Below are 25,663 nucleotides of genomic sequence, written 5' to 3' on the forward strand. Positions count from 1 at the left end.
ACTGATAAATGCTACAATATGAATGAACCTTGCAAACATGCTAAGTGAAAGAAGCCAGATGCAAAAGACCACATGTTGTGTGATTAATTTATATGAAATGTCCAGAAGAGACAAATCTATAGAGATAGAAAGTAGGTTAGTGTTACCAAGGATTGAGGGGACTAGGAAGTGACTGCTAAGGGGTATGGGATTTCTTTCTGGGATGATGAAACTCTTCTGGAATTAGGTAGTGGTGATGATTGCACAACCTGTGGATATACTAAAAATCAGTAAGCTGTATACTTTAAAAGAGTGAATTTTATGGTTGTATGAATTTTGTCTTCAAAAAAAGTAGTAGACAGGAAAGGTTTAAACACTAAAATTACTGAAATATTTTTAACGATGCATATTTCAAATCTGGAATGTGGTCTTATTACTCCTAAAGTGAAACGATCTTATTATCAACCATTTTAACTATTTTTTCAACCATTGAACATATTGTCATACAACAAATATTTATTTTAAAAGGTGATGATGATGATGATGATGCAGAAGATGAAAATAACACTGATAACAGAACTAACTCAGAAGGACCATCTGCAAAACGGCCAAAACCACCATCTTAAGAGCTTTTATGAAATTTTAAAGACTGCTGCCATATCTTAGTTATCACACACTGACATTTAATGAAGACTTGTGCTGCCTCAACTTGGAAAAGCATTTGTTTTGTTCCCTGGGACAGTTTTGTTAAAGAAAAATTTCTTCTGTTTCCAGCCGAGAAAGATGTACTCTTTAGAAATGAATCTGTTTTCTTGAGTGAGAAATTTTAGACCATGGAAATAATAGAGAACACTTCATAATGTATAAAATCCTTTAAGTTGGCAACTGAATTTTAATTGTTTTCCACTTTGAAAACAACCATTGAATTAATTTGTGTGCTGTCTACATCTTTTGGCTTTCACGTCTGTTGTAAAAAGTACATGTCATGGTCCACGGGCAGTAACATTTCAAAGAACTGATGTGAGCAAGTGGTGAAAATTGGGTATTAAAAACAAGAATGGCAGTTCTGTGCATAAGTAGGAGGAAATGGGAATAGAGAAAAATACTGAAGAGAAAGAGAGCCCTTGAGAGAAACCCAAGGAAACCTTGAATCCACACTCACACCCAATATACAGACATCGAGAGATGATAGTACTCAGCGAATATATATTTCACTTTACCTTAAGAGAGCCAAATGGTGTGTGCTTTTTGCTGTGGTATGTTATATATATGAACACAAATAAAAGTCTTTAAACAATCTGTGTTGACTATAACTTAGATATTTCCTCCCATCCTATAGCCGTATGATTTTGCTTAACAAAGGACTATTTTAAATTCTTTAAGTATATATATGTGTATATCCATACCAGCGGTGCCAAAAAAATGTATATAAGTGGACACTGTGGTCAGCATTGCTCAAGCAGTAGTTCACCATAATCAGAAGTGTCTGGACGCTGATGGTAACCACTTTGAGCACCTCTTGTCATTGCAGAAGTCAAACGTGACTTGTATTCATCTTTTGTTATCGGTGTATATCGAGTATTATAATTTTAATACAGTTTTCCTTTCTTAAAATGTGTACACAATTTTTTGGAAACATATGTCTATATCTATAAATAGATATAGATATATAAAATTTGTGTGTGTGTGTTCCTTTTCTGCTTGTCAGTGGGACTAAGGCATTTTTTATTTACTGTGCATGTTTCCTATTTCATTTAGATAGCTAAAATGCAGAGAAATCAAGTAGCATGTACCTAATGAAATACAAATAGTCATAGATTTTTAGATTTGGAAGTAACCTTATATGTTATATAATATATTTCAGATATAAAGTGAATCTTAGAATATGTGTTTACCCTAAGTTACAGAGCTAACCATTGGCAGAGCTGGGTTATATACATAGCCTTTAAAAGATTGCTGTAGTACTTTCCCAGTTATACATTCTGAAATCTATACCTTACACGGTACATACTTTTAAGGAAACTGAATTTACATACCTTTTCTTATCCTTAAAGTATTATTTTACTTGGAACATCAGCCTTCCAATAAGTACTTGTATATAAACAAAACAACACCAACTAGAAAAAGTCTTATACAGATGCTCCTTGACTTATGATGGGGTTTGCATCCCAATAACCCCATTGTAAGTTAAAACTGTAAGTTGAAAATGCGTTTAATACACTTAACCTACCAAGCAGCATAGCTTCGCCTCGCCCACCTTAAACATGCTCGGAAGACTTACATTAGCCTACAGTTGGGCCAAATCACTGCCGCTGCCCGCATCACGAGAAAGTAACTACTGCATACTGGTAGTCCAGGAAAAGACCAAAATTCAAAGTATGCTTTCTACTGAAAGTGTATGGCTTTCACACCATCATAAAGTAAAAAAAGATTGTTAAGTGGAACCATCATAATTTGGAGAATGTCTAAACGCTCAGAAATTGTTTAGTTTCTGATTATCTCTAATATTGGGACTACAACTCAGTTACTGATTTATAATCTTTTATCTTTACATAATCCTTAAAAAAAACTGTAGTTAAGAAAAAGTCCATATTTTTAAATTAATAGCTGAACTTTGCTCTTGAACATTTTGTTTCCTTCTTTGTTGAGTAGATATGTTTATAAGGAAGAAACCAAGATATGTGTGCTTGTGGTCCAGTGTTTTGTGGTCAGGTATAGGTTTGATTGATCTTTTCCTTAAGTTGAATACTGATTCTAATTCTCTTACAGTCTTCATAAGTAAGCCACGTATTTGAAGGACCAGTATAGAAGAAATGCCTTGCCTGGTTTTCTACTCTTTACCTTGTAAGTGTAGAAGTATTAGCCTCAGGCAAGCAGAACGGTTACTCTCTGAGACATCTCCAATAAGTGCTTTTGTGTCACATTGAAAAATACTTAATAGAGTTCTGCGGCCAAGGACAAGAATTTTTGCTCCTTTATAATAGGTTACTTGGCTATATTATTAGTTAGGGAATTTGAATATTTTTTTAAAAAATCACCTGAGAAGAAAAATTGACTTTGAAAACAAACAGGGAAAAAGAGTATGGGAGGAACCCAGTTCTCCCCACCCCTCCCCACCTCGCACCCCCCAGTTTGGAGATGTTCACACTCAGAGGATTTACGCTTCTGGAACCAGCTTGCCTTTCAAATCCTGGGCCATGTCACCTCCTTGGCCTGTCTAGCTCTTCTCATCGTTTAGGAAAACACGCCTCTAGTAGACCTTTCCTGGCTTTCTCGACAACGTTAGGCCCTTGTGCTGTGTGTCTCTGGTGCTCTGCACGTCCACCCTCGTAGTATGAAATGTACTAGGTGGGAATGATTGCTTCAGCTACTCAGATTTTTTAAAAGCTTTTATTGAGAAGGCCTGTATTTTTAAAGGAAATAAAGCTTATGTTTCTTCCAAATGAGAGAATCAGTTGGAGACGTCTGTGGCCCTCAGTTTATTATGTAGTATTTTTATCCAGTTCCTGTTTAGCTTATTAAAGATACAGCTATTTCTCAGTTCAATGTGTACAAGTATAGAATGTCATTTCTTTTTTGGCAATAAGATTCACACATAAGACATCCTGAAAACCTAAGCTTGTTAACTCAATTGTCAGCCACTGTGTGGCGATAAAATGTTGACAAGAAATTCCTGTTTGAACTGATTGTGGTTGGTAGTTGAGTACTGCCGAGTTCAAAACTGTATTACCACAATGCAGCTAGTGATGGTTGCAAATAAAATTAACATGTTTTGGGGCAGTTAATTACATTAGCATCATTTTGTGATTATTTCTTGGACACCTAAGTATATAGTAAAGAGTAGAGTGTAGAATGCTACTATTGGAGACTATTGACTAGATGTGCATAGGATAGATTGTAAGTAGAGGGAGTGAAAGGGAGCTTTTTCATTGTATACTCTTTTTGCATTTTTATAAATCATATGTACTTTGCCATAAAAAAAATGAAATCTTGCCATCTGCAACAACATGGATGGGCCTACATGGCTTTATGCTAAGTGAAATAAGAAAGAAAAAGACAAATACCGTGTGATCTCACTTATATGTGGAATTTAAAAAACAAAATAAACAAAACAGAAGCAAATTCATAGATACAGGGAACATTTTGATGGTTGCCAAATGGGAACGGGGTTAGGGGGATGGATGAAAAAGGGGAAGGGATTAAGAGGTACGTACTGGTAGTTACAAAATAGTCATGGGAATGTAAAGTATAACATAAGGAATATGGTCAATAATATTGTAATAACTGTATGGTGCCAGATGGGTACTGGATTTATCAGGGGGATCACTTCATAAGTTATATAAATATGTAATCACTATGTTATACACCTGAAACTAATATAATATTGTATGTCAACTAATTAAAAAATAAAAAATTATTTAAAAGATGAATAAACTAAAAATCATGTAACATTTTTATATGCTAATACAGAAAGTTATTGTGAAACTTTCAAACAATTTTTACTTTTAAAAAGTCATGCTTTAGATTTAGTAAGGGCAGATAAGCCATATTATCAGTTTAAAACATTGTCGTGTAAGTAATTCAGGACAAAAATGAACCAATCCACACTTTTAAAAAAAAAATCCACATTTCTCATTTGACTGCTACTTTGTCAGAACAGGGAATAGAAAGAATGCTACTTCTAAAGAGGTTAGAAAAGCTGGGCTAAATATGAGGTAGAGTACCATAAAAAAAAAAAGGTAGGAGTAGGAGGTGTTTCTAAAACTGATGTGCCTGGCCTGAACCTTGAAAAAAATGCTCTCTAGCCAGTGAATTATTCTCAAAGTATAAAATGAATTTCAGTGTTGCTATGACGATTCCAGTCTCAGGTGACCTTTGGGATCAGAATTACTCTATTTAAAGACATGACCCAGGAAACAGTGAATGCTAGACAGTAAGCTTCTATTTAAATCTTTTAAAAAGTAGCCGCTCCCATTGGGTACAGTTTTAAATGGAAATTTACTCTGGTGCCAAAAATTCTGCTGGGGATAGAAGTAGCTTATAGAAACATTACTAGTTTAAATGAGTGCTTTATGGGGCCAACGTATTGCCTTGAACATCAAAGTACTGAAATTGTGTGCTGTAGCTCTAAGAGGTTGTTTTGACACTTGGTGTATGTGTTAGGTGGTTTAGAAAACTGTTACTTTCATGATTGTAACTTGAGAATTTCTCAAGACTCTCACCAGCACTTAAAATATACCACTTGTTTGTGAGTGTGGTATATGTTTTTCTCTGCATCGATAAGAAAAATCCCGAGACAACCAACATCACAAGAACTGTTAGCAAAAATAAATTGAGGCTCATTTGAAATCTTGGCCTTGAAAATAATATATCACTACGTGCTGAAACCTGAAAGAGCTTAATAACCAAACTTCCTTGGCACATGTGACAGATTATGCTACGCACTTGGTAGTAAATGTTAACTTTAAGCTTTATTCTCTGGAGAGTGAACTAGATTGTTTTGCAGGCTAGTGAGAGAGGTGTTCCGTGACACTGAGACTGCTTCATGCGGTAAATAATTACTGAGCACCGACCAGGTCCCGGGCACTTCTGAGCAAGGGCATTCAGCAGTGAACAGACAAAACCCCTGCCTCGTGGAGGGAGTTTAGATTCTGACAAATTATATAACATGTCAAGTGGTAAGTGCTGTGGAGAAAAACAGGGAAGGAGGATGCTGACTTTTCAGTAGGTTTGTCAGAGGCAGCCTTACTAAGCTGACAATTGAGCGAAGGTCTGAAGGTGATGGAGCGGGCCAGGGCTAAGCATCCAGGCAGGGGTGCCCTGAGTGCAGAGGCCCGGAAACAGGTTTTTCTGGTGTGTTCTAGAATCAACAAGAAAACCAGTGTGGCTGGAGTGGAGTCAGAGGCTGAGAGAGTAGTAGAAAATGAAGCAAAGGTCAAGGGCTACCTATTTATGACTCTGTGTGCCATGTTAAGGACTTTGGCTTTGCTTCTGAGAAGGGAGGCTGTAAGAGGAGTTCTGAGAGGCGTAGCATTTGAAAAAGACCCCCCGCCAGTTGTTAGGTAGTCGTCCTGTCGGGGCATGAGATTGTTGGTGAGTGGTAAGATCAGCAGCGTGGCTTTGGACATCTTAGTAAATATCAAGTTGGCCATTCACACCTGGAGCTCAGGAAAGAGATGGAAGGTAGTGATACAAGTTTGAGCGTTTAAAGCCACGAGCTTGGATGAGATGACCAAGAGAGTAAGTAGAGAAAAGAGAACTGAAGCATGCCAACATTAATTGGAAAGATCCCCGAGGAGAAACCAACAGAGGAGAAAGGAGAAGCTGATGAGGAAGAGGAAAACCAGGAGAGTATCTAAAACCGGGCTAATACAAGGTAGCTACTAGACACCTGTGGCTATTTAAATTATAATTCAAATTTTAAATTCTGTTCCTCAGTCACTTTAGCCACGTCTCAAGGCTTAGTTCATGTGGCTAGTCACTGCTGATTTGGACAGCACAGATGTATAACACTTCCATATTCACTAAAGTCCTACTGGGCAGTACTGATCCTGAAGGCGACTGAAGAAAGTACACATCTCAAGGAGAGGGAGTGTGTCAAAAACTGCTAATAAACAATCTGAGGACTGAGAGACTTGACTAGTGGATTTAGTTATTTGTAAGTAACCAGAGACCTCTTGACAAGAGAGCCTATTTGGTAGAATGAAGCAAAAAAACTGATAAAATTGTATTCAGGATGAACTGCAGGAACAGGAATCAGAAAATATAGATACCTCATTACCAAACGTAGGCTCCAGCTGGCAGCTGTCTGCCGTCTACTCAGTGTGGTCCGCTGCTCAGGGGCCTGCCAGGCCCGCCCGGGCTCCCAGTGCTGTGTGCCCAGATCCATTCTAAGCTACTACAGGCGCAGCTCAGGACCACGGATGTCACCTCAGCCTCACGTCCTGCTTCCTCCTGCTATGGACTGGGTCTGTCACACCTGGAGAGCTTCAAGAAGCAGGAATGAAACTGTCCTGTCCCTCACCTTGGGACTGACCACCTCAGCCTGTCCTGATCACTCTGTGCATTCCTGCCTGGCCTCCCCTGGATCATGGCCTTCAGGTACAGCGACCTCTTCAGGAATCGTGACCTCTCGATTTCTCCACGGTGACACCCATATATCAGTTTATAATCAGTGGGGCCTCTCACCTTCTAACAATAAACTCTATTTAAACCTTGAAAACATAAGAAACATAGACACCTCTTTAAATATTGGCAATCAGCCAGCTGGATTGAACTTACCACACAATGTTTGTTGAAGCTGTTCCCAAGACAAACAGCTCTCCTGACAGTTGTCTTTGTGGTGCATAAAACCCCATGGCCGTGATTCTCAACCCTGATACAATCATCTGAAGATCTCTGAAAATAGGATTGCCTGCGCTACACCCCCAGGGATTGATATAATTGGTTGGGAAAGGACACTAGTATTGTTCACGTGAGGAGTTTTGCTGTTTATTTCTTTGGGTGATTCTAATATACAGGCACAGTTAAAGACCTACTCGCCTTAGACCAAAACAAAAATGCTAATGCATGCTGATTCCCAGTCATGGTCCAGAGTTACCCGGAACTTCACAAGTATGTTGAATCTATAGTGATGGCACATATTTGATGCAAAAATGAGTCACGTGTTATTGTGGTAAGCTTTTCTGCCAATGTTTTGGAGACTGAGCATGTTAAGCCCATGGAGAAGGAAACCAACACTAGATAATCTTAATAAAGACTTTAACAATACCCGTGGTGAACAAACAGACCAGTTTGACTATTTTATGGATGCAGATAATGTAAGTGCTCTTGGGGGCACTTTATCTAATGATTCCATTTCCCCAAAGAAAAGCTTTTTGTTAATTATGAAGCTTTGAAATTATATAATCTTTGAAATAGAATCAATTCTAAACTTAGGGAATCCCATTTTTCTTTAAAACTGGTAATGTCTTTAAAACCAGTAAATTTATGTGGTAACTAACACTCCATGAATTAGATGTTTGTTTCCACAATTCATTTATTTATTCCCTATCCTGGCACTTTTTAAAAACAAAAGTTTCTGGCATGTTTCTGTGAAAAACATCGTACAGATATTACTTCATTTCAGGTGTAGTTGCAAATAAATGACTCATTATACCACTGTGGGATATAACTCTGTTTTTCTCATAGCTGGAAGAAAATTATTGACTAGTTATGGATCCTAGGATGCTTGTCCGTTCCCTGAAATCTCTGAAGCACTTCCTATATTTGCCATTATCTCACTATCTCACTCCTGGAATCACTGCTTTGTGTATTGTGATGTGAATATAAAATAAATGATCCATAATACACGTCAATTTCAACTTCCTCCTCAATCTAATAGAGCGAGGAGATAAATTTTACCTTTCCCTCTTTACAAAAAGAATACTTTGAGCTATTAAATAGCCATAGACAACAAAACAGCAATAATCCAACTTGGATAATTACTTCCTAAATAATCAAAAAACAGATTAACTCTGCAATCTGAAACTTAATAGTTACATTTGGAAATACTGCATTACTCTTACTGTAATTATTTTACTATTTCTACTCCCAAGGCAATATGATCTTGAAAAATAGAGACGGACTGAGTATTTACTTACCAAATCTCAAAATATTAGAATTTGAAGTATAAGAGATAAAGTCTACTTCAATAAAAAGGAATTACTATTTTACAAGACAAGTGACAAATTCACAAACCTTGCATTACATCAGACATTTACAAAACAAAAAATAATTGAAATAATTTTCTTAAATCATTTCCAAACTATTACTGCCTCAAGACTAATCAAATAAAACAAGACACTGCTTGATGATTTTCCTCAAATTATCTTCACTGTTTGAGAAGCAGTATAGTGGAATGATAGAACTGGAGATCTCAAGCCAGACATTCTCGGTTCAAGTCCCGGCTCCTCCATTTACTTGCTGTGTGACATGGGCAAGTTATTCCTATTTCTGGTTTCCACATGTTCCTCTTCTGTAAAAATGGCACTACTACCAGTACATACCTGCTCATAGGGCTGTTGTGAAGACTGTAAACCAGAAAAGAGTGCCTGCAGCATGCATACTACAATGTTCCTGGATTTATGATGAGGTTACATCTCAAACCCATCGTTAAGTCGAAAATATCCTAAGTTGAAAATGCCTTTTATACGCCTAACCTACTGAACCTCGGAGCTTAAACTAGCCTGTGTGAAATGTACTCAGCACACTTTCAGCAGCCTACACTGGAGCCAAATCATCTCACCACCCCCGCCCAGCCTCACAAGAGAATCATAGTGCGTATCGCTAGCCCGGCAAAAGATCAAAATTCAAAATTCACAGTATGGTTTCTACTGAATGCACATTGCTTTCGCACCATCATAAAGTCAAAAACTCCTGTCAAACCATGGTTAAGTTGGGGATGGTCTGTACTTAGTAAGTACTCAAAAAATGCAAGTGATGTGGTTATCTGACACTCAAAGAAACAGGTATTTCAAACTGCCACTTACTTGAAGATTTGGTGTACGATAGCAGACTAAGTATCATTTCAGGAACTAGACCTTTGGAGGTACTAAAGGAAAGAAATGAAGACTAATTAGAGGTCTGACCTTGCTGCTTTTGAGTTACAGGTCACCACCTGCGTTATCTTTCAAATAAAGCTGTGGAATGTGCAGCCTTCCATTCTGGTCACATCATACTTAAAGGTTGAGGTTTCTAGAAAACCTTTAGATTTTCAGTAGCTCATACAAATTGAGCAAAACCCTCCTCAGTAATGCCACTTACATTCTTTGGTATGGCTAGGCAGATAGTACCCAGTGCTAAAACCTCCTATCATTTGTGAGAAGCACTGCAGCTCCGTGGTCAGGACCAAAGGTATCAGATGCCTGGGTATAACTGGCTGTGCCACCTACCAGCTATGTGACCTTTGGCAAGTTACTTCTCCACCTCAGTGTCCTTATCTGTAAAATCTTGATAATTGTTACAGGGTTTTTGGATTGAGTTAATTCATACAAAGCTGTTAGAACAGGGCCCAACAGAGTAAGCACCAAAAAAATGTTACGGTTATTATTAAAATCTATCAATGTGAAACATTTCCCTGGTATTAATGACATAACTGTATAAAAATATGTCTAATGTCACCCAGAAAAAAAAAATTCCAAAATCTAATATTTCCCTTTTTTTAGTTATTTGTACTGGTCCCAGACATGAGGTAGTAAGTACAAATGGAAAGAGGAAGTACAAGGATCACATCTTCATGCGACAAACCTATCGCCTGAAGACCAGCTCTGAGGCTGGAAAAGGAAATCAGGAGGTGGACATGACAGCATCTTTTAGAGCACTCACATCTGACAAGGACGGCACTAAATATTTCCATCCAACACCTTGTTTCCATCTTCTATGTGTGTGAGATTTCTCAACTTGCAACCATTTATCCTCTTCCCAAGTTTTTTTTTTTAAACCAGTAGCATTAATAATGCTAGTGAATTAATAATGCCAGTAGCATTACCAAAAAGAGGAACAAATTCTGCCTATCGAGACAGCCATCACGTCAGTAATTTTTTACCAATTTCTCACAAGCTGATAACAAGCAAGCATAACTAGTTGGCTTACGACAGGATGAATTGGTGTTTTAGTTTAAAGAATTTTAAAGCAAGCCAAGTAATTGTATAAAATTTAAACTTTATGACCATGTTTGGACCTTTTTACATTAAACACAATGGAAATGTTCATATTCATTTTTTTTCCCCAAAGGAAAAATTTCTGAACCATCACTATGTTGCACAGTAGAATAAAAATAAGAGTTCAGGTACTTAATTCAAGTTTCTAAAGAATGCAAATAACAGACACGATTTTACTTCCAAAATCTGAAGTCATCAACATGATTTTGTTGCACTGTATCTCAGGCTTTACCTAAAATTCATTATTATTCAGATAAAGACAGCCCCCTAGTCACATCTTTTAAAAAGCCTCTGCCCCACCACAACTTCCTGAGATCTGTGAAGAAACTGCAGTCTTGTGATCAGGTTCCATATAGTACTGGCAGTTTTGTAATCATAAGGAAAAACGGTGACTGACTTTTATGTGTCAATCAGTTGTAGTCTGCTGATCTGATTAGAAGCCTTGACAAATGCCTGGTGGCGATTGCAAATAACTGCCAAGCATATGGGGATAATACAGTAGCCCACCGTTTTGGGGTCAGCTCTTGTACAAGAATAAAGGAACAAAAACATCTGTAAATAAGGTATCAGAAAAATAACTGTCCAAAACCAAAATGGCAGGGAGAGTAACCGAGCTTTCAAGGAGTGTGTCCATGTGGTTCCTTCAAGGGGCTCCTCGGGGTGCTGTTGAATGTGTTCCAAGGCCAGCCTATTGTAAGTCTCATTGATTTCAAAAACATAGTAGAATGCTGCTGCACTTGTCAACAGATACAATCCCACTCCAATCCATCCCATCCGCTGACGGAAGTTCATCATTCTCCATGCTCTGTGCCTTCAATTTTTAAAAAAGAGAAAACAGTTAGTGTCTAGTAATGCTGTCACGGCATCTATTCCAAGTGTACTTGCTTTATTTCCATTGAGTTCTAAAGTACTCCACTAACGCATTTACGGTTTAAAATAAATTAAAATTACATTTATTAAGAACTGTGAATGACTTACGGGGTTTTTTCATGTAATAATTATGAGGAAGTACAAAAAGGTTCGGTATACATTTTCTGCTTTTACGTGAATCCCCCAGAATAAATCACTATATCTGACTTAAATAGGTCCAGTACACCTTCCATTAAGAAATTGGAATTAAACTAGTTTCCTACGGAACATTTCACTTTTACAATTCAGGTACTTTCTGACTTAATACTATTGCTTCAGACGTGAACACTTGGTTCTACAAACAAACCAATGTCGGGGTTCCCAAGTCAAGACAGTAACTCTTAAACACTTACAATGGTCCCGAGAATCTTCCTGTTCCCACGGCAAGCGTTAAAGAGTCACTCAGTTCTGAATAATCGGGTGGCTTTGGCATTTCACAAAAAGCTACCATAAAAAGAAATCCCCGGGGTCACCAGCTGGGAGGTGAACGCGACCAGCCTGGAGCACAAGCTAATTGTGATTAAGCACAGCGTGACTGCGGCCGGTCACGCGGCGGCCCGGCCCCCGTCGCTGCTGCCGGAGCCCCCAGCCTGTGTCACCCGGCCCGGCCGGGAGGCTCCCCAGCCGGCCCCGCCCCCTGTCGAGCTGCAGCGCCCGCCGGCCGCGACCGGGGCTGCACAAGTGGCGCCAGGCCCGGGCCTCTTCGCCTTGCAGCGCCGGGAGCCCAGTGCCGGGCAGTGGCCACCGGCCGATCCTGCAGCGCTGGGCAGGCCCCGGATCTCACCTTCCTATCCGGGTTGGCCCGCCCGCTCGCCGTCCCGGATGCTGCCACCGTCGGGGCTTCCGGCTCCACCCGGAAGCGCGCACGCCCCGCCCCGAAAGCTCCGGCTCCCCGGTGATGTCAGGGTGCCTCAGCCCGCGGCACCGCCTTCCTGAGCACGCCCCGCGCGGCTCCAGTCGGGACGTGGGAGGAGGCTGCGGCGGCGCCGGGGGCGGTGCGTCCCTTCAGGTGGGCGGCTGTCCTGGCCGCGCCGGTTCTGCCCTTCTGGGCCTGGCACCGCGTGCCCAGCTCGCGACTCTAATCGCCCCATGGCTCCTCGCCACGGAGAGCTCCGCAGCGACGGGGCGGTTCTCCACTCCGGCCGCGCCTCTCAAGTGCCCATCCCAGTGGAGCAGAGGCCGCCCTCCGGCTCCCCAGGCCTGGCCTCCCAAGAAGCATCAGGAGCCGGCCGTGGCGCCTCGGCCGCCGGCGAAGGACGCAGGCAGGGAGTGCTAGAGGACGGCGGGCCGCCCGACGCGGAGGAGGGGAAGACGGCTGCTTGGCGCAGTAGGGCCGCCGGGGTGCCGCCCGCCAGTGGGGGTGCGCGGGGCTTCCCACGCCCTGGGTCTTTGACACCTTCCACTGACCTGACTGCTTTGTCCTCACAGGCCGCCGGAACTCGGGACGCTGGCAGGACGTATGTGGGGTACTTCGGAGGAATACTGTGAATTGCGGTGGCATCAGTGCCCCCAACAAATCGGAACGTAAATCAATTGTTTGGGGCACCATGACGCTTAGGCTCTTAGAAGACTGGTGTAGGGGGATGGATATGAACCCTCGGAAAGCACTGTTGGTGCCGGCATCCCCCAGACCTGTAATGTGACAGAAATGTAGGGGGCTCTGCGCGCTGGTTTAGCCCCCTTGGGCGAGTACAGGTTGCCCGGGAGGATGTTCCGGAGGGACGAGAACAGGAAGGTAGCCCTAATAGGACTCACCGAGGAGACTCCTTATGCTCTGGTCCCTAAGGAGACACCTGGATAAGGGGGTGTCTGGAGAGTGATCTGTAAGCCTCCTGACCCAGATAATGAATTTTTAAGCAGATTAGCTGAATTCTTAGAGGGAAAGGGCCTGACATTAGGGGAGTTGACCAGAGCTCTTGAGTATGGAAACGACCCTTTTGACCTAGACCAGGACGTGATCCTGGAAATACGGGCCCCCACGTTAGCACAGGCATTAGATGAGGCTCTTCAGCCGGCCCTGCAGTACCTAAAACACAAAAAGCTGAGCGTATTCTCAGGCAGTGATCCTCCAGGACCAGAGGAAGAAGAATTGGATTCCTGGTTGTTTCATACTACTCAAATGATGAAGGCATGGCAGGAGTCAGATGCTGAGAAAAGAAGGTGATTGCTAGAGAGCCTTAAAGGCCAAGCATATGATATTATTCGTGTCCTCAAGATAAACAATCCTTTAGTCATGGTCCCTGAATGCCTGCAGGCTCTTGAGCAAGTCCTCGGGGTTACTGATAATCCCAGGGAGTTGCAAGTCAAATATCTGACCACTTACCTGAAGGATGAAGAAAAACTGTCTGCTCACGTGCTAAGGTTGGAGCCTTTATTACGGAAACTGGTGGAGAGAGGAGCAGTTGAGAGAGAAGTTGTGAATCAGGCCCGCCTGGACCAAATCCTTGCTGGAACAGTCCACAGAACACTGCGCACGAGGCTTGCTCTGCCAGAGGAGGCCCAGCCCCTGGCTTATTGGAATTACTGACACTGCTAAGGGATGAAGAAACAGCTGAGGAAGAGGAGGAGGTGCTTCTCCAGGCAGGATTAGAGAGGCATTTCACCTGACTCTTAGGAAACCAGGAAGGGATATCTGACAGCAGAGCATGGAGGTAGAACAACCCATATACTCCAGTGATAGGCATTAACCAATCCCTACCTTGTGCTGCCAAGTAACTCCTTTATGTACTGTTCACAGTATAAATCCATTGTCATTTCTGTGCCTCTTTAGTGTCTCCTAAATGTGTCATTGACTAGGAAGGCTGTATAGTTCTGCACTGGTATTTATATATTTAAATTCACCCCTGTGAATTTTTTCATCATACAAAATTGCACAAAAGGTCTATTACTGTCTATATGTAGTGCTCTGACAGGAGAACAAGGGTCAGGTGCATATGCTGACCAGATCGCGTGGCGACGTCAGATTGTGTGTAACAGGTGCCAGTGTAGTGTGTCAGATGTGATAATGTGTCATGGTTTGTAGGTGTGCATTGCCCTTCATTTATCGTGCAGGTTGTGAGCAGTGGTTAAGATACTATTTTCTGTTTGTACCAGATTTTTATTGATTCTGTTCAATCGAACCAAGAGGAAGAGTTAAATGGTAAGGTTGTTTGCAGCTGCCATCTCTCACCCCAGATTCCTGATGTGTCATCAAAACGTCTAGTTTGGAGTATCATTTTAATAGGTGTTATAAGATTATAGGCATGAACTTATAAAATAAAGGAATGCTAATAAAATGACCTCTTTTATCTGTTTCGTTTTTATCAAATGTCCAAAGAGACTGCATTTGAACAAAGAGTTCCACAAGCATGAATCTGAAAATCACTGAATTTACACAATCTTAACCCTTTGGACACTTGCCTCGTGGTGCCCAATGGGTGGGAAGTAGTTTTCTAAGTGAGATTACTGGAGGCACCTACTGAAGCACACAGAATGAAACAGAGCACAAATTAGTGCACGTAGTAGATCAGTGTGTTGATGCACCCGTGCATTGATTTGGAGGGTGAAAGGGAAGAACTGAACGTGGCATACCTCTCTGCGTGGCAGACTGGACCAGACATTTTTCCATGTACTTTCTCAACCTTCTTAAAAGTGCTGCACAGGAATGGGCACAGAAAAGTTAAGAAAAACTTGCCCAACGTGAAACAACTCATTTCAGAATTCTACAAATAAATTAATGAATAAAATGTGGGAGAAGAGTCAAATCTTCCTTGCAGAAAAATTTCAAATCATTTATGTGGATACCACCTCGTTTAGGAAGCGGAGTTTATTCCCTCCCCCACCCTTAAGTGTGAGCTGAATATAGGAAAAATATGGAAAGGAAAAATCGTAACTTCAGTGAAGAAACCTGGCAAGGACTAGTTTGGCGAGGTGGTCGAGGTTCGCCTCAGTGATCAGTAATGTGGACAGCATGTAACCCCGCTGCGAGGTGGTGACAAGGGCACTTCCCTCTGTGGTCTTCCTCGGAACCTGGAACCCAGTCTAATCATGAGAATAACACCTGGCAAACCCAAGTTGAGGGACGTTCTACAAAATACCTGACCGACACTCCTTAAAACTGTCAAGATCATGGAAAACAAGAAAAGACGGAGCTATCACAGACCAGAGGAGCCTAAGGAGACACTAAATGTAATGTATTCTGGAAGTCATTTTGGAACAGATAAAGGACCTCAGTGGAAAAGTGGAGTCTGAATATAGTCTGGACTTTAGTTAATAGTAATATATCAGTATTGGTTTCTTGGAGGTGACAAATGTACCATGGTAATGTAAGATGTTAATGGGGGAAACAAGGTACAAGAATCATAGTACAGGAACTCTACTATCTCTGTAACTTCTGTAAGTCTATAACTTTTCTAAAATAATCACGGAATACATACTTGGATACTTACATACATACATACACAAACAAACAAGTGATCTGGGGTGCCAGCCAGTGAAATAAGGGACTAGGGAGTGAGTAACTGGAGGTCCCCCGCTTCCTAAAAATAGTTATTCATCTAAACACCACTAGGTGGCGGTGAGCACCCAGGTTAGGCCTCTGCCGGGCCAAAGAAGGAAGAGGATTCTTTCTTACTTAAGTGGCTTCATACCTGCCCCCCCACCTCTCCAAAGAGTGGAAAATTTCTCAAGCTTTTATGTGGAAAAGTATTTAAGTACTCACTCAGTGTGGGACAGTGACTTCCTCGCTAGGTCCGTGACACTTCTGAACTCTTCAAATTAGCTCCTCAGAGAGGCCTGGCCTTGGCAAATAGACTGATCTGTCTATATTAGAATATTCTTAACGATTCCACTTCACTCCCAGCCAGAGCATTTCATAACATTGGAAACTAGGTAATTTCAGAAATCAACTTCTGAAAGTCTCTTATTTCAAAGAGAATGACATTTAGGTCAAAAGTACTCTAGCCATCCTGGGTTTCCCACACTCTCCTGCCTGTTACCAGCTAGCCTAATACGTGGATTACCATATAAACTGGACCAGTTTATTAAATAATTTGATTCAGCGTAAAATAGCATTTTAAGGCTCTTAGTTACCGCCCTGAGAGGTGGATTGGGTGTCAGAAAGCTGGGTTCTAAATAGACTATTGCAGATGAGGCAAGTGAGGCTCAGAGAAGGTGAGTGGCTTCTCAAAGACACACAGCTAATTATTAACAGAGCGAAACTTGAACCCAAATCTCAGCCTGCCTCTGGCTTGCTCTATGACCTGAAGTAAGAGCACTTAATTCCTCTTGGACTTCAGTTTACTTAACTTCAAAATCTATGGTCCCTTTCAGCTCTAAAACTATGTGACTCAAATTTATTTTTTTTTGACCTATATTTTTGACCAAATTTATTTATTTGACCTATATTTATTTCAATATCCTTAATTTAAAAACTGACTCTAAGTTCTTAACATGCCTAATATTTGTCACTTAACATGTGTTCCCAAATATTATAAGGATATCTTGTAATGAGTGTGCTTTCTAATTCCCTAACTAGTTTCTGTTCCCTGTGATATCAAGGGGTATTATATGCCCATGTAAGCCCAACATGGTGTTTCACACTTGAGAGGTAATAAATATGTCTTAACTAATTAGTAATCCTCTGATGTGCCTTAGTACCTATAATAATAATAATCATGGCTGTCATTTGTTAAGCTCTTCCTATGTGCCAGGCAGGTTGCTAAAGGCTTTACATACTCATATATTACCTCATTTAAGTTTGACTACAATCTTTGTGGTTATATTACTATCCCTAATTTCAAGTAAGGAAACAGATCTTTGGATAGATAAAGTGGTTTGCCCAGAGTCACCCAGCTAGAAGATACCAAGATGTATCTGGTTCAACAGCCAGTAATTTAAACCGTGCGAGGCAGCTTCCAACAGTATCTTGGCTCTGAACCAAACTAGCACCACTTCAAGAGTGGGTATGAATATGTGAATATATTAATAATCATCAGTGAACCAGTTTCTGACCATATAACCTAAAACCCTATCTATCACCACTCCCCGCTGTCTCCCTCCAAAAATAATTAATAATACAAGCCAGGTTATGCTGCCATGGAGACAACACTGATAGCCCTCACCCAGCAACCATTAGCCCTCTTCCACCTTTGTATCTGACGTCAGATTTGTTCACCCATTTTATAGAACTGTGAATTTCAGGGGAAAACCAGCCTTCCCCTAGCCGCTGCAGGAAGTGGGGGTGGTAACTCTTGATTAGTTGAAGATGATTCAGTACCCTTTGCCAAACTGCTTGTTTGAGACATGGGCAAATTATGCAATTCAGTCCAGTGAAACATGAACAGCTATTTTTTATCTTTATTTATGTGAGCGCAGCTCTCTGCCAGAATGCCTCGATTCAGATTCCAGCCCCACTATTTTCTCACTCAGTGGCTTCAGGCAAGTTTATGAACGCTTCCTGGGCTTCAGGTTCTGCATCTGAAAATGGAGATAATAATGGCACTTCCTCATAGGGTCACTGTGAAGATCCAATGAATGAATAATGTGAAGTGCTGAGAACTACCTGCTACCTAATAAGTACTCAACAAATAGCTATTGTACTTGTTCTCTGCACAAGATTGCTGCACAGATTACCCAAACCCTAGTGACTGAAAACAAAGTCGTTATTTTTCAGTTTCTGTGCATCAAGAATCTGGGAGTGACTTCACTAGCAGTTCTGGCCCTCGGATAGACTGCAGCAGAGGTGTCGGCCAGGACTGTGGCCATCTCTTGGGAGATCTTCTGACCTCACCCACAGGGGCTTCTCCACGTGACACGCAGCTGATTCCCACTGGAGGCAAGCAAGCCAAGAGGGAGTGAGAGAACACCCCATACAGAAGCTACAGGTTTTTCATCATCTTATCTCAAAAGTGACATCCCATTACTTCTGTCGTATTCTAGTCATTAGAAGCAAGTCAATAAATCCAGCCTATACTCAAAGGAAAGAGATTACACAAGGAATTCCAGGAGGCAGACTCACTGGGGACCATCTGAGAGGCCTGCGCATGACAGCTGTTACTGTTTTTTTTACATATACAGAGAACGAGTCTATAGCTTCATTACTTCTTTTTTTTTTCCCCTTTATTCAATGAGCATTTATTGATAGCCACATGTAACAGACACTGGGAATAATTCATTACTTCTTTATGTTTTACCTTTAAGTGGTCAAATTCCTCTATTAGATCCAGGTTAGAAGAAAAAAAAAGTCCTCCATTGTATTCCTGATCACTAATTTAACTTTTATATGTATCAGAGTGATAAACACAGGCTGTTCTTTGTCCATTCTACAGACTGCCATGGGCCCTTGTAGGTTTTACAACCAACATATGTTCATTCGGCTTCTTAGAATACAGGCGTAATTACCTCCTCAGGGTCCCTCTGCTCCAAGCAGTAAATGCCCATCTGCTTCTCACTTTCCAGTTCCCTCTGATCTCACCTCCCTCCCCTTTGAGTGCCCTTTAAGGAGAAGCAGTAACCCACAGGCCCGACCCAACCACCTTCCTAGGAGTGGGAAGAAGACTTACCTTGTCTTCTTCTAGCTTCTAGCTTCAACCAGCTTCTGGCTTCTCAGAAACTATGCCTTCATTATGCAACGAAAGCTTTTAAAATGTGCATTTCTTTTATCTAATGTGTGCCATTTATAGAAATACATCCTAAGAAACTAAGTATATTCACAAACAATGCGTTCCCCATGCAGTGCTTTTTATCATTGTGGAAAAAAGGGAAACTATAGAAATGCCTAATAATAAGTGATAGGTTGAGTAAATTTTGCCATGCCCAAAGGGCTATAAACTTTGTAGCCATTAAAACAAAATTGTACTGGGTGGAACCTATCTATGCAATCGCTGTTTTTGTAAGCCCAAACTGGTTGCATTTTGATAATCTCAGATCCTTCAACCTAATGGAAGGATATTTTTGGTATACAAATAAGTTTACAACCTACTATTGAGTGAAAAATGCAGAGTACAACAATATTTCTGGAACAATTTCGTTTTTGTGTTGACAAATATCCATAGATACATTTGTAAATAAAAACGTCTGGGAAAGCATACACCAAATGTTAACAGTAGTTATCTTTGGGTGATAAAATATGGGCAATTTTATCTTTTTTTTTTTTAAAGTTGTTTCTGCTTTTCTCCAGTGAATACTTCCTATTGGTATAATGTTTACAGATTCTTAAATAAATAAAATAAAACCATAAGAGATAAATTCCAAGAGGCAAACCCTAATCTCTTATTTTTTCATTAGTAATTTATAATTCGTTAAAGCAAAGCAGGGCAGCGTCTCCTCAGAGAATAGATGTCCCAGTCCGAGCCAGTGGGGGGAGGTTCAGGGTAGACCTGGAGAGTGGCCCAGCCTGGGACGATCAAAGGACAGGCTTTTTCTCTGAGTGACTGCCACTTGAGTTGAGTCGAGACCAGAGCAACTGAAGAAATGAGCACACTCCTCAGCGTGTCTGATTAAACACTTGCTTTTCTCTCCAGCGCCCATTCTACCTTCTTCCAGCAAGACCCCACTTCTGATTGGGGGATTCTCTCCCCCAGAGCTTAGCCATAGTTTGGGGTGGATTGATAACCTAGACCTAAACTAATCGGTGGGTCACAAGGTGGACATGAGACCAGATCAAAGCTGCTGAAGCATGAACTCCATTTCCTCAGTTCCCTCTTCATCCTTTCTATTGAATTTTAAATTCGGTTATAGCTTTACTTTCTGAGCTTTCATTTGCAGTGTGTGATTATTCCATTTTTATTAGTTTTCTATTCTTGGCTGTGTTACTGTTAGTACCTAGTAGCTATTACTACCTAACTAATTACCGTAAAACCTAGTGGCTTAATACAGTAATAGTCATTTATGATTATCTCTCACGGTTTCTTTGGGTCAGGAATTCAGACAGGGCTTCGTGGGGACGTCTTGCCATTGCATGCTATCTTAGGCTTCGGCAAGAAGACTAAGTTAAGGCAGGGGGGCCAGAATCATCGGAGGCCTCGTCACTCACTTGTGTGACCATTAGTGCTGGGTTCAGCTCAGGGCCTAGCCGTCTGAATGGGATTGGTCTGCCAGGCCTTCCCATGTGGTCTGGGCTTCCTTGTAACATAGTGGTTGGGTTCCCAGGGCAAACGTGCCAAGAGTCAGGTGGAAACTGAATGCTTTTTTTGCCCTAGCTCCAGAAGTCACATTTCTGCTGTCCTCACTGGTTACTGGTTGGATAGTTACAGCCCCTCCCCCGCCCAGACTTAAGGAAAACGCAGCTCCTACTGCAGTCCCACTGTGAGAAGAGCATTCAGACTGGGACGGACATGTAATTGGGAAACGCAGTCTGTCTCAATGGCTCATTACCCTTTACTACCACTCTCAGGATATTGATTTCAGGGGTTTTTTGGCTGTCTGCCTGACTTTTCGTTTATTAGTGTAGTTTTCTACTGTTGCCTACCTGTTGCTGTTTCCTCCAGTCAGATCCATCCCTTGGGTAAGGCCACTGTACTGGCTGGCTGAGCCCCTCACTTGGGCGGAAGCCATGGGCGCTACATCTTATGATGTTCATGTCCTATCTATGGGTAGCCCCACATCCAAGTCTCTTTTTTCTGTTTGTTTTGTTCTCTCGTATTGGAAACTTTTCGCAAATGAGTCTGAGAAGATGTGTGGTGGATTCTCAAATGTGTGAGGCTACTTGGTTCTCAATTCTCATCTTAAAGTGGACCACTAAATGGATGATGGCACACGCTGTTTTCACAGGTGGAGCTGGTGGACTCACCACAGAATGGCAGGACAGCAGGTCAGCTGTTTGAAGGGGGACCCCCACATGTCAGTAGCTGAAGGTCTTCTCTCTCAAACTGTTCCGTTTCTCCAGGGAATGATCCTTTAATTTCCTGCCCCCGAGGCATGAGCCTGACTACTGACATTCCAGGAGCCAGATGAGAAGAGCCCCTGGGTGCATCTGTTTGGGGTGCAGACTCTCCTTCCTTGTCTGGTTTCCAGTCAGGAGTCTCAGGTGCACCCCACACTGTGTCTGGCATCCCTGAATCAGGAGCGTCTCTGGTTCAAGTTCAACTTGTTCAGAGACTAAACTTCCCATCTCCTTCCAAGGGGTGCAGCTCAGGGTAGAAGGGGCTCTGGGTGTCTTACAGCTCCTTATATCTGACTTAGTCAAACTCTCTGTACGTTCCCTATGGCTGCAATAACAAATTGCCACCAACTTGCTGGGTTAAAATAGTAGAAATGTATTCTCTCACGAGTCTGGAGGCCTGAAGTCCAAAATCAGTTTCAGTGGTCCCAAATCAAAGTGTGGCAGGGCTACACTCCCTCCAGAGGCTCTAAGGGAGCATCCATTTCTCACCTCCTCGGCTTTGGTGGCTGCCGGCATTCCTTGGCTTGTGGTCACCTCAGTCCAATCTTTAAGCCACCATATTTAACTCTCTCTCCGCCCCAACTTCACATGGCTTTCTCCTCCATGTCTGTGTCAAATCCTCTTACAGGGATACTTGTGATTACATTTAGGACCCACCTGGATAATCCAGGATACTCTCTCCATCTCAAAATCCTTAATGTAGTTACATCTGCAAAATCCCCTTTTCCCAAGTAAGGTGACAGTCACAGTTTCCAGGGCTTAGGACCTGGTATCTCTGGGGGCCAATATTCAACTTATTACAGCCTCTCTTTTCAGTCCCACGTCCTGACCACACTGCTTCTGTCCTGAGTGTCTTTAATACCTTTTGGAAGTTCTGTGAGGGGTGAAAATCTGCTTTCAGTTGATAGCCCCCACTTCAGGAACTAGGTAAGTACTATTCCTTCAAAACTTTTCCATATTCCAAAAATGTACTGACATCTTGCGATAGTGTGAGTGTTTGCTCCCCCCACTCCAAAGAAAATCTAACCTCCAAAGGTGATGGTAGGAGGAGGTGCGGCCCGTGGGAGGCCGTTAGGTCATAAGTGTGGAGTCCCCATGAATGGGATTGGTGCCCTTGTAAAAGGGACTCCAGTGAGATCCCTAGCCCCTTCCTCCGTGAGGATACAAGAAGTCTGCGACCCAGAAGAGGGCCCTCGCCCAACTACGCTGGCACCCTGATCTTGGACTCCCAGCCTCCAGGACCATGGGAAATATATTTCCGTTGTTTATAAGCCACCCAGTCCGTAGCATTTTGCTACACTGCCCAAACAGACTAAGATGCATCTCCCTCCTGCAGCCGTAGGCTTACATTTGTTTTAGTCCTTGACTGTCATTTTGGATGAGTTTCAGATGGAAAGAGAAATAAACGTGTGTAATATACAGTGTTTAACCGAATGTCTCTCCACTGGTTTTAGATATTTTTACAAATAGCTTTATTGCTTCTTCTGTTTGTTACAATATCATATGCTTGTTTTTGAAATAGTCTCAGACTAAGGGCAAGCAGGCAGGTTACTGGAAATCACACTGCTTACCTAAAAGCAGTGGTCAAAATGCAAGTCTACCGTTACAATATTTTTTAAAGTACATCCCAAACGTTATGGCATTTGGTCTCTACATACTTCAGTACGTAACTAAAATATAGCCCTGTTCTTATAATGCTAATACCACAGCTGACAAAATTGTCTATAATGACTTGGGATCATAGAACACCCAGTTCATATTCGAATTTCCCTGATTATCTCAAAAATATCTTCTTACAATTGATTGATGGGAATCAGGATCCAAACAAGGACAGCCTGACCCTTGGTTGTTATACCTCAGAAGTGTCTTAATTAAAGTGGCCCCGCTCCCTTTTCTCCACGTCAGTGCCTTGTTGCATCTCCAATTTTAAAAAGGCACGTAAGAAACATATTTCTGTTCCCCACATTGTTCCATAGCTTTGAGAGCGTCTAACAAGAGTGCGCTATTTGTTGATAGAAAGATGTGTGGACATGACTTGGAATCAGCTTGGGTCTTGCTCAGATATCAACTCCAGCTCTACACATTTTGTCTCTACAACAGCCCCTGAACTCTGAAGTTCAGTCTTTTGGAGAAAGCATCTGCTTTTCACCCAAGGGTCTTGAGTAGCTCTATCCAGGCAAAATGTCTTGGATCAGATGGGATCCAAGAGAAGGCAGAAACCCAAAATACCAAACTCCTTCTGCAGGGTCTTTAGTGCCCAGGGGACACCCCTACTACGTTTCCGGAAGTTCATGTACAAACTGCTTTTAAAGAAGAAACATTCAAGAATCCTCCCCTTTAATTGTTTCAAAATATTGCTGACACGTATGCGAAAAGGAAATTTATCTTTTTTGTTGGGGGTAAAGGAAAGAGGTGACTTCCATACCTCCTTCCTATATTTGAGGATTTGCCCGCTATATTAGTTTCCTAGGGCGGCTGTAACAAAGGACCACAAACTGGGTGGCTTAAAACAACAGAAATGGGTTCCCTCCAGTTCTGGAGTCTCAGAGTGCTAAATGGAGATGTCAGCAGGGCCATGCTCTCTCTGAAGACTCTAGGGAAAGATCAGTTCCAGGCCTCTCTTCCAGCTCCCGGTGTTGCCGGCAATCCTAGGCGTTCCTTGGCTTGTAGATGTCTCATTCCAACCTCTGCCGCCATCTTCACATGGCCTTCTCTGCTGTGTGTGTCTCGTTCTTCTCTTCTTAGAAAGATACTGGCCATTGGATTAGGGGCCTCCCACACACACCAGTATGACTATATTCTAACCAGTTACATCTGCAAAGTCTCCATTCCAAATAAGGTCGCATCCTGAGGTCCCGGGGGGACATGAATTCAACCCAGTGCACCCACCCTGAGTCTGGTTGGGATACAGAAGATACGGAGCCCGCCTACTTCTATAGGAAATGAAAACTCGTGATATGCACGTTCCTAGTCTCTCTGTCCATTGCTACACAGGTATGGGACCTGGTCTTGGCCCCTGAGACACCCTGCATAGGATTTTTAATCTGGAGGTTTTTAATAAAGAAACGGGAGGAGAGAGTCCTCTAGCTGGTCACATGTGTTTGTCAGCTTCTGCTGTGATAACCAACAGCCCAAATCACAGTGGCTTCCAACAGCACATTTGTGTTTCTCACTCAGCTCTGTGGATGGGTTGTTGGTGGACTGCGGCTTGGCTGGTTTCTACTGGGTCCCCACAGGTTGGGCTCCAGGCTGTAGGTTGGGTTCAGATGTGCTCCATGTTTCATTCCAGAGCTCAGGCTGGAGGACAAGCAGGCCCTGGAGTGTGCTCTTCTCATGTAAGATGGCAGGAGTGTAAGAGTGGGGCAGAAGCTCTGCTCAGAAAGGGCACACGGTCACGTTGCCCATATTCCATAGGTCAGTGCAGGTTACATGGCCAAGCCCAGCGTCAGTGGGGCAGGGAGGCGTGGGTGGGGGAGGGGAGAAGGAATCCTTCCTGGAAAATAATGGAATCTACCACACCATGTCCTTTCAGGTCTGGTTCTGAGCTGTGATTCTGCTGTGGTTCTGCTCCAATTTCTGATCTTGGCTCTCAAGCCAGTTCTGTGAGATGCCCAAGAGCATTTGGTAAATTCTTTTTCAGCTTCAATGGGCCAGACTTGGCTTCTGTACCTTGTAACTAAGAGTCCTGAATGAGATGCAGGGTTTTAACTCCTCTCTGGCCTTAAACGTGGCTTGGTGGTCACTGGCCTAGTGTCTCAGTGGTAAACCCTCCCAACTACCTGCTCTGGGGCTGGCACTCTGAAAATCACATTCTAGACTCCTTGGCTAGCTGGCTTTCTGATGGGCCCAGCCTATCTACAGAAAGACCAGCAGGGAGGAAGAGAGAAGGGACATCTTTCCTGTGGCTTGACGTTCCTGTCCATGTTGCCTTGGCAACAGCAGTCAGTCCCAGCCTCCAGATTCCTTCAACACCTTTGGACCTGCTCCGTGTGTCCTCTCACAAGTGCCGGCTGCGGCTGGGCAGTGCCCCCTCCGCAGGGGTGTTTTCCCGATGGGTTGATTGGTGGCTGGGTCGCCTCCAACCAGTGCCCCAGGTTGGGGGCCTGCAGCTTGAGTATGTGCTTTATGCCAGCTAAGTACAGCTGTGAGGCCTCCTCCTATCCCTGCTGCTGGGTGGCCAGGCGTGCCCTTTGGGCTCTTAGTGGTTCTGGGC

The 25,663-nt window shown here is 42.5% G+C and overlaps 3 protein-coding genes across 5 annotated transcripts in view; 2 read left to right on the plus strand and 1 right to left on the minus strand.

Annotated features, from left to right (window-relative positions):
- GON7 (GON7 subunit of KEOPS complex) overlaps window positions 1-19,579 on the plus strand; it is a 21,705-nt gene extending 2,126 nt beyond the window's left edge. Inside the window, exon 2 of one of the 2 annotated variants that reach the window (XM_033107871.1) lies at window positions 18,241-19,579. In XM_033107871.1, coding sequence (XP_032963762.1) covers window positions 18,241-18,425 — 185 coding nt within the window. In that variant the 3' untranslated portion in view covers window positions 18,426-19,579. Of the gene's footprint in view, window positions 1-507; window positions 1,279-18,240 lie in introns of those variants that run through there. The other variant, XM_033107869.1, reaches the window with a different exon arrangement.
- Window positions 10,661-12,473, minus strand: LYSET (lysosomal enzyme trafficking factor). 2 transcript variants are annotated; one of them, XM_033107868.1, is made up of 2 exons: window positions 12,373-12,473; window positions 10,661-11,490 (listed from the first exon to the last, which is right to left on the minus strand). In XM_033107868.1, exon 2 carries the CDS (start codon window positions 11,472-11,474, stop codon window positions 11,079-11,081), a length of 396 nt encoding a protein of 131 aa, XP_032963759.1. In that variant the 5' UTR covers window positions 11,475-11,490; window positions 12,373-12,473; the 3' UTR covers window positions 10,661-11,078. The 2 variants fall into 2 exon arrangements, with proteins under 2 accessions (XP_032963759.1, XP_032963758.1); XM_033107867.1 differs by lacking the exon at window positions 12,373-12,473 and adding an exon at window positions 11,942-12,366 and having other exon boundaries at window positions 10,671-11,490.
- Window positions 12,471-14,214, plus strand: MOAP1 (modulator of apoptosis 1). The gene is given in 4 exon segments (XM_033107865.1): window positions 12,471-12,850; window positions 13,017-13,199; window positions 13,202-14,080; window positions 14,083-14,214. Coding segments are annotated over 4 exon segments (1,539 nt in total). The 5' UTR covers window positions 12,471-12,486; the 3' UTR covers window positions 14,196-14,214.
- Window positions 19,580-25,663: the final 6,084 nt, after the last annotated feature.

The sequence above is a fragment of the Rhinolophus ferrumequinum genome, chromosome 6 (genome assembly GCF_004115265.2).
Source record: "Rhinolophus ferrumequinum isolate MPI-CBG mRhiFer1 chromosome 6, mRhiFer1_v1.p, whole genome shotgun sequence".
Classification (NCBI taxonomy): domain Eukaryota; kingdom Metazoa; phylum Chordata; class Mammalia; order Chiroptera; family Rhinolophidae; genus Rhinolophus; species Rhinolophus ferrumequinum.

Bases quoted from the DNA above. Each gene is read 5' to 3' on its own strand.
- LYSET (XM_033107867.1), bottom strand. From the start codon at position 12,039: ATGGTAGCTTTTTGTGAAATGCCAAAGCCACCCGATTATTCAGAACTG. The intron at 11,491-11,941 runs GTAAGTGTTTAA...TAAAAATTGAAG, and splicing joins GGAAGATTCTCGGGACCATT to GCACAGAGCATGGAGAATGA.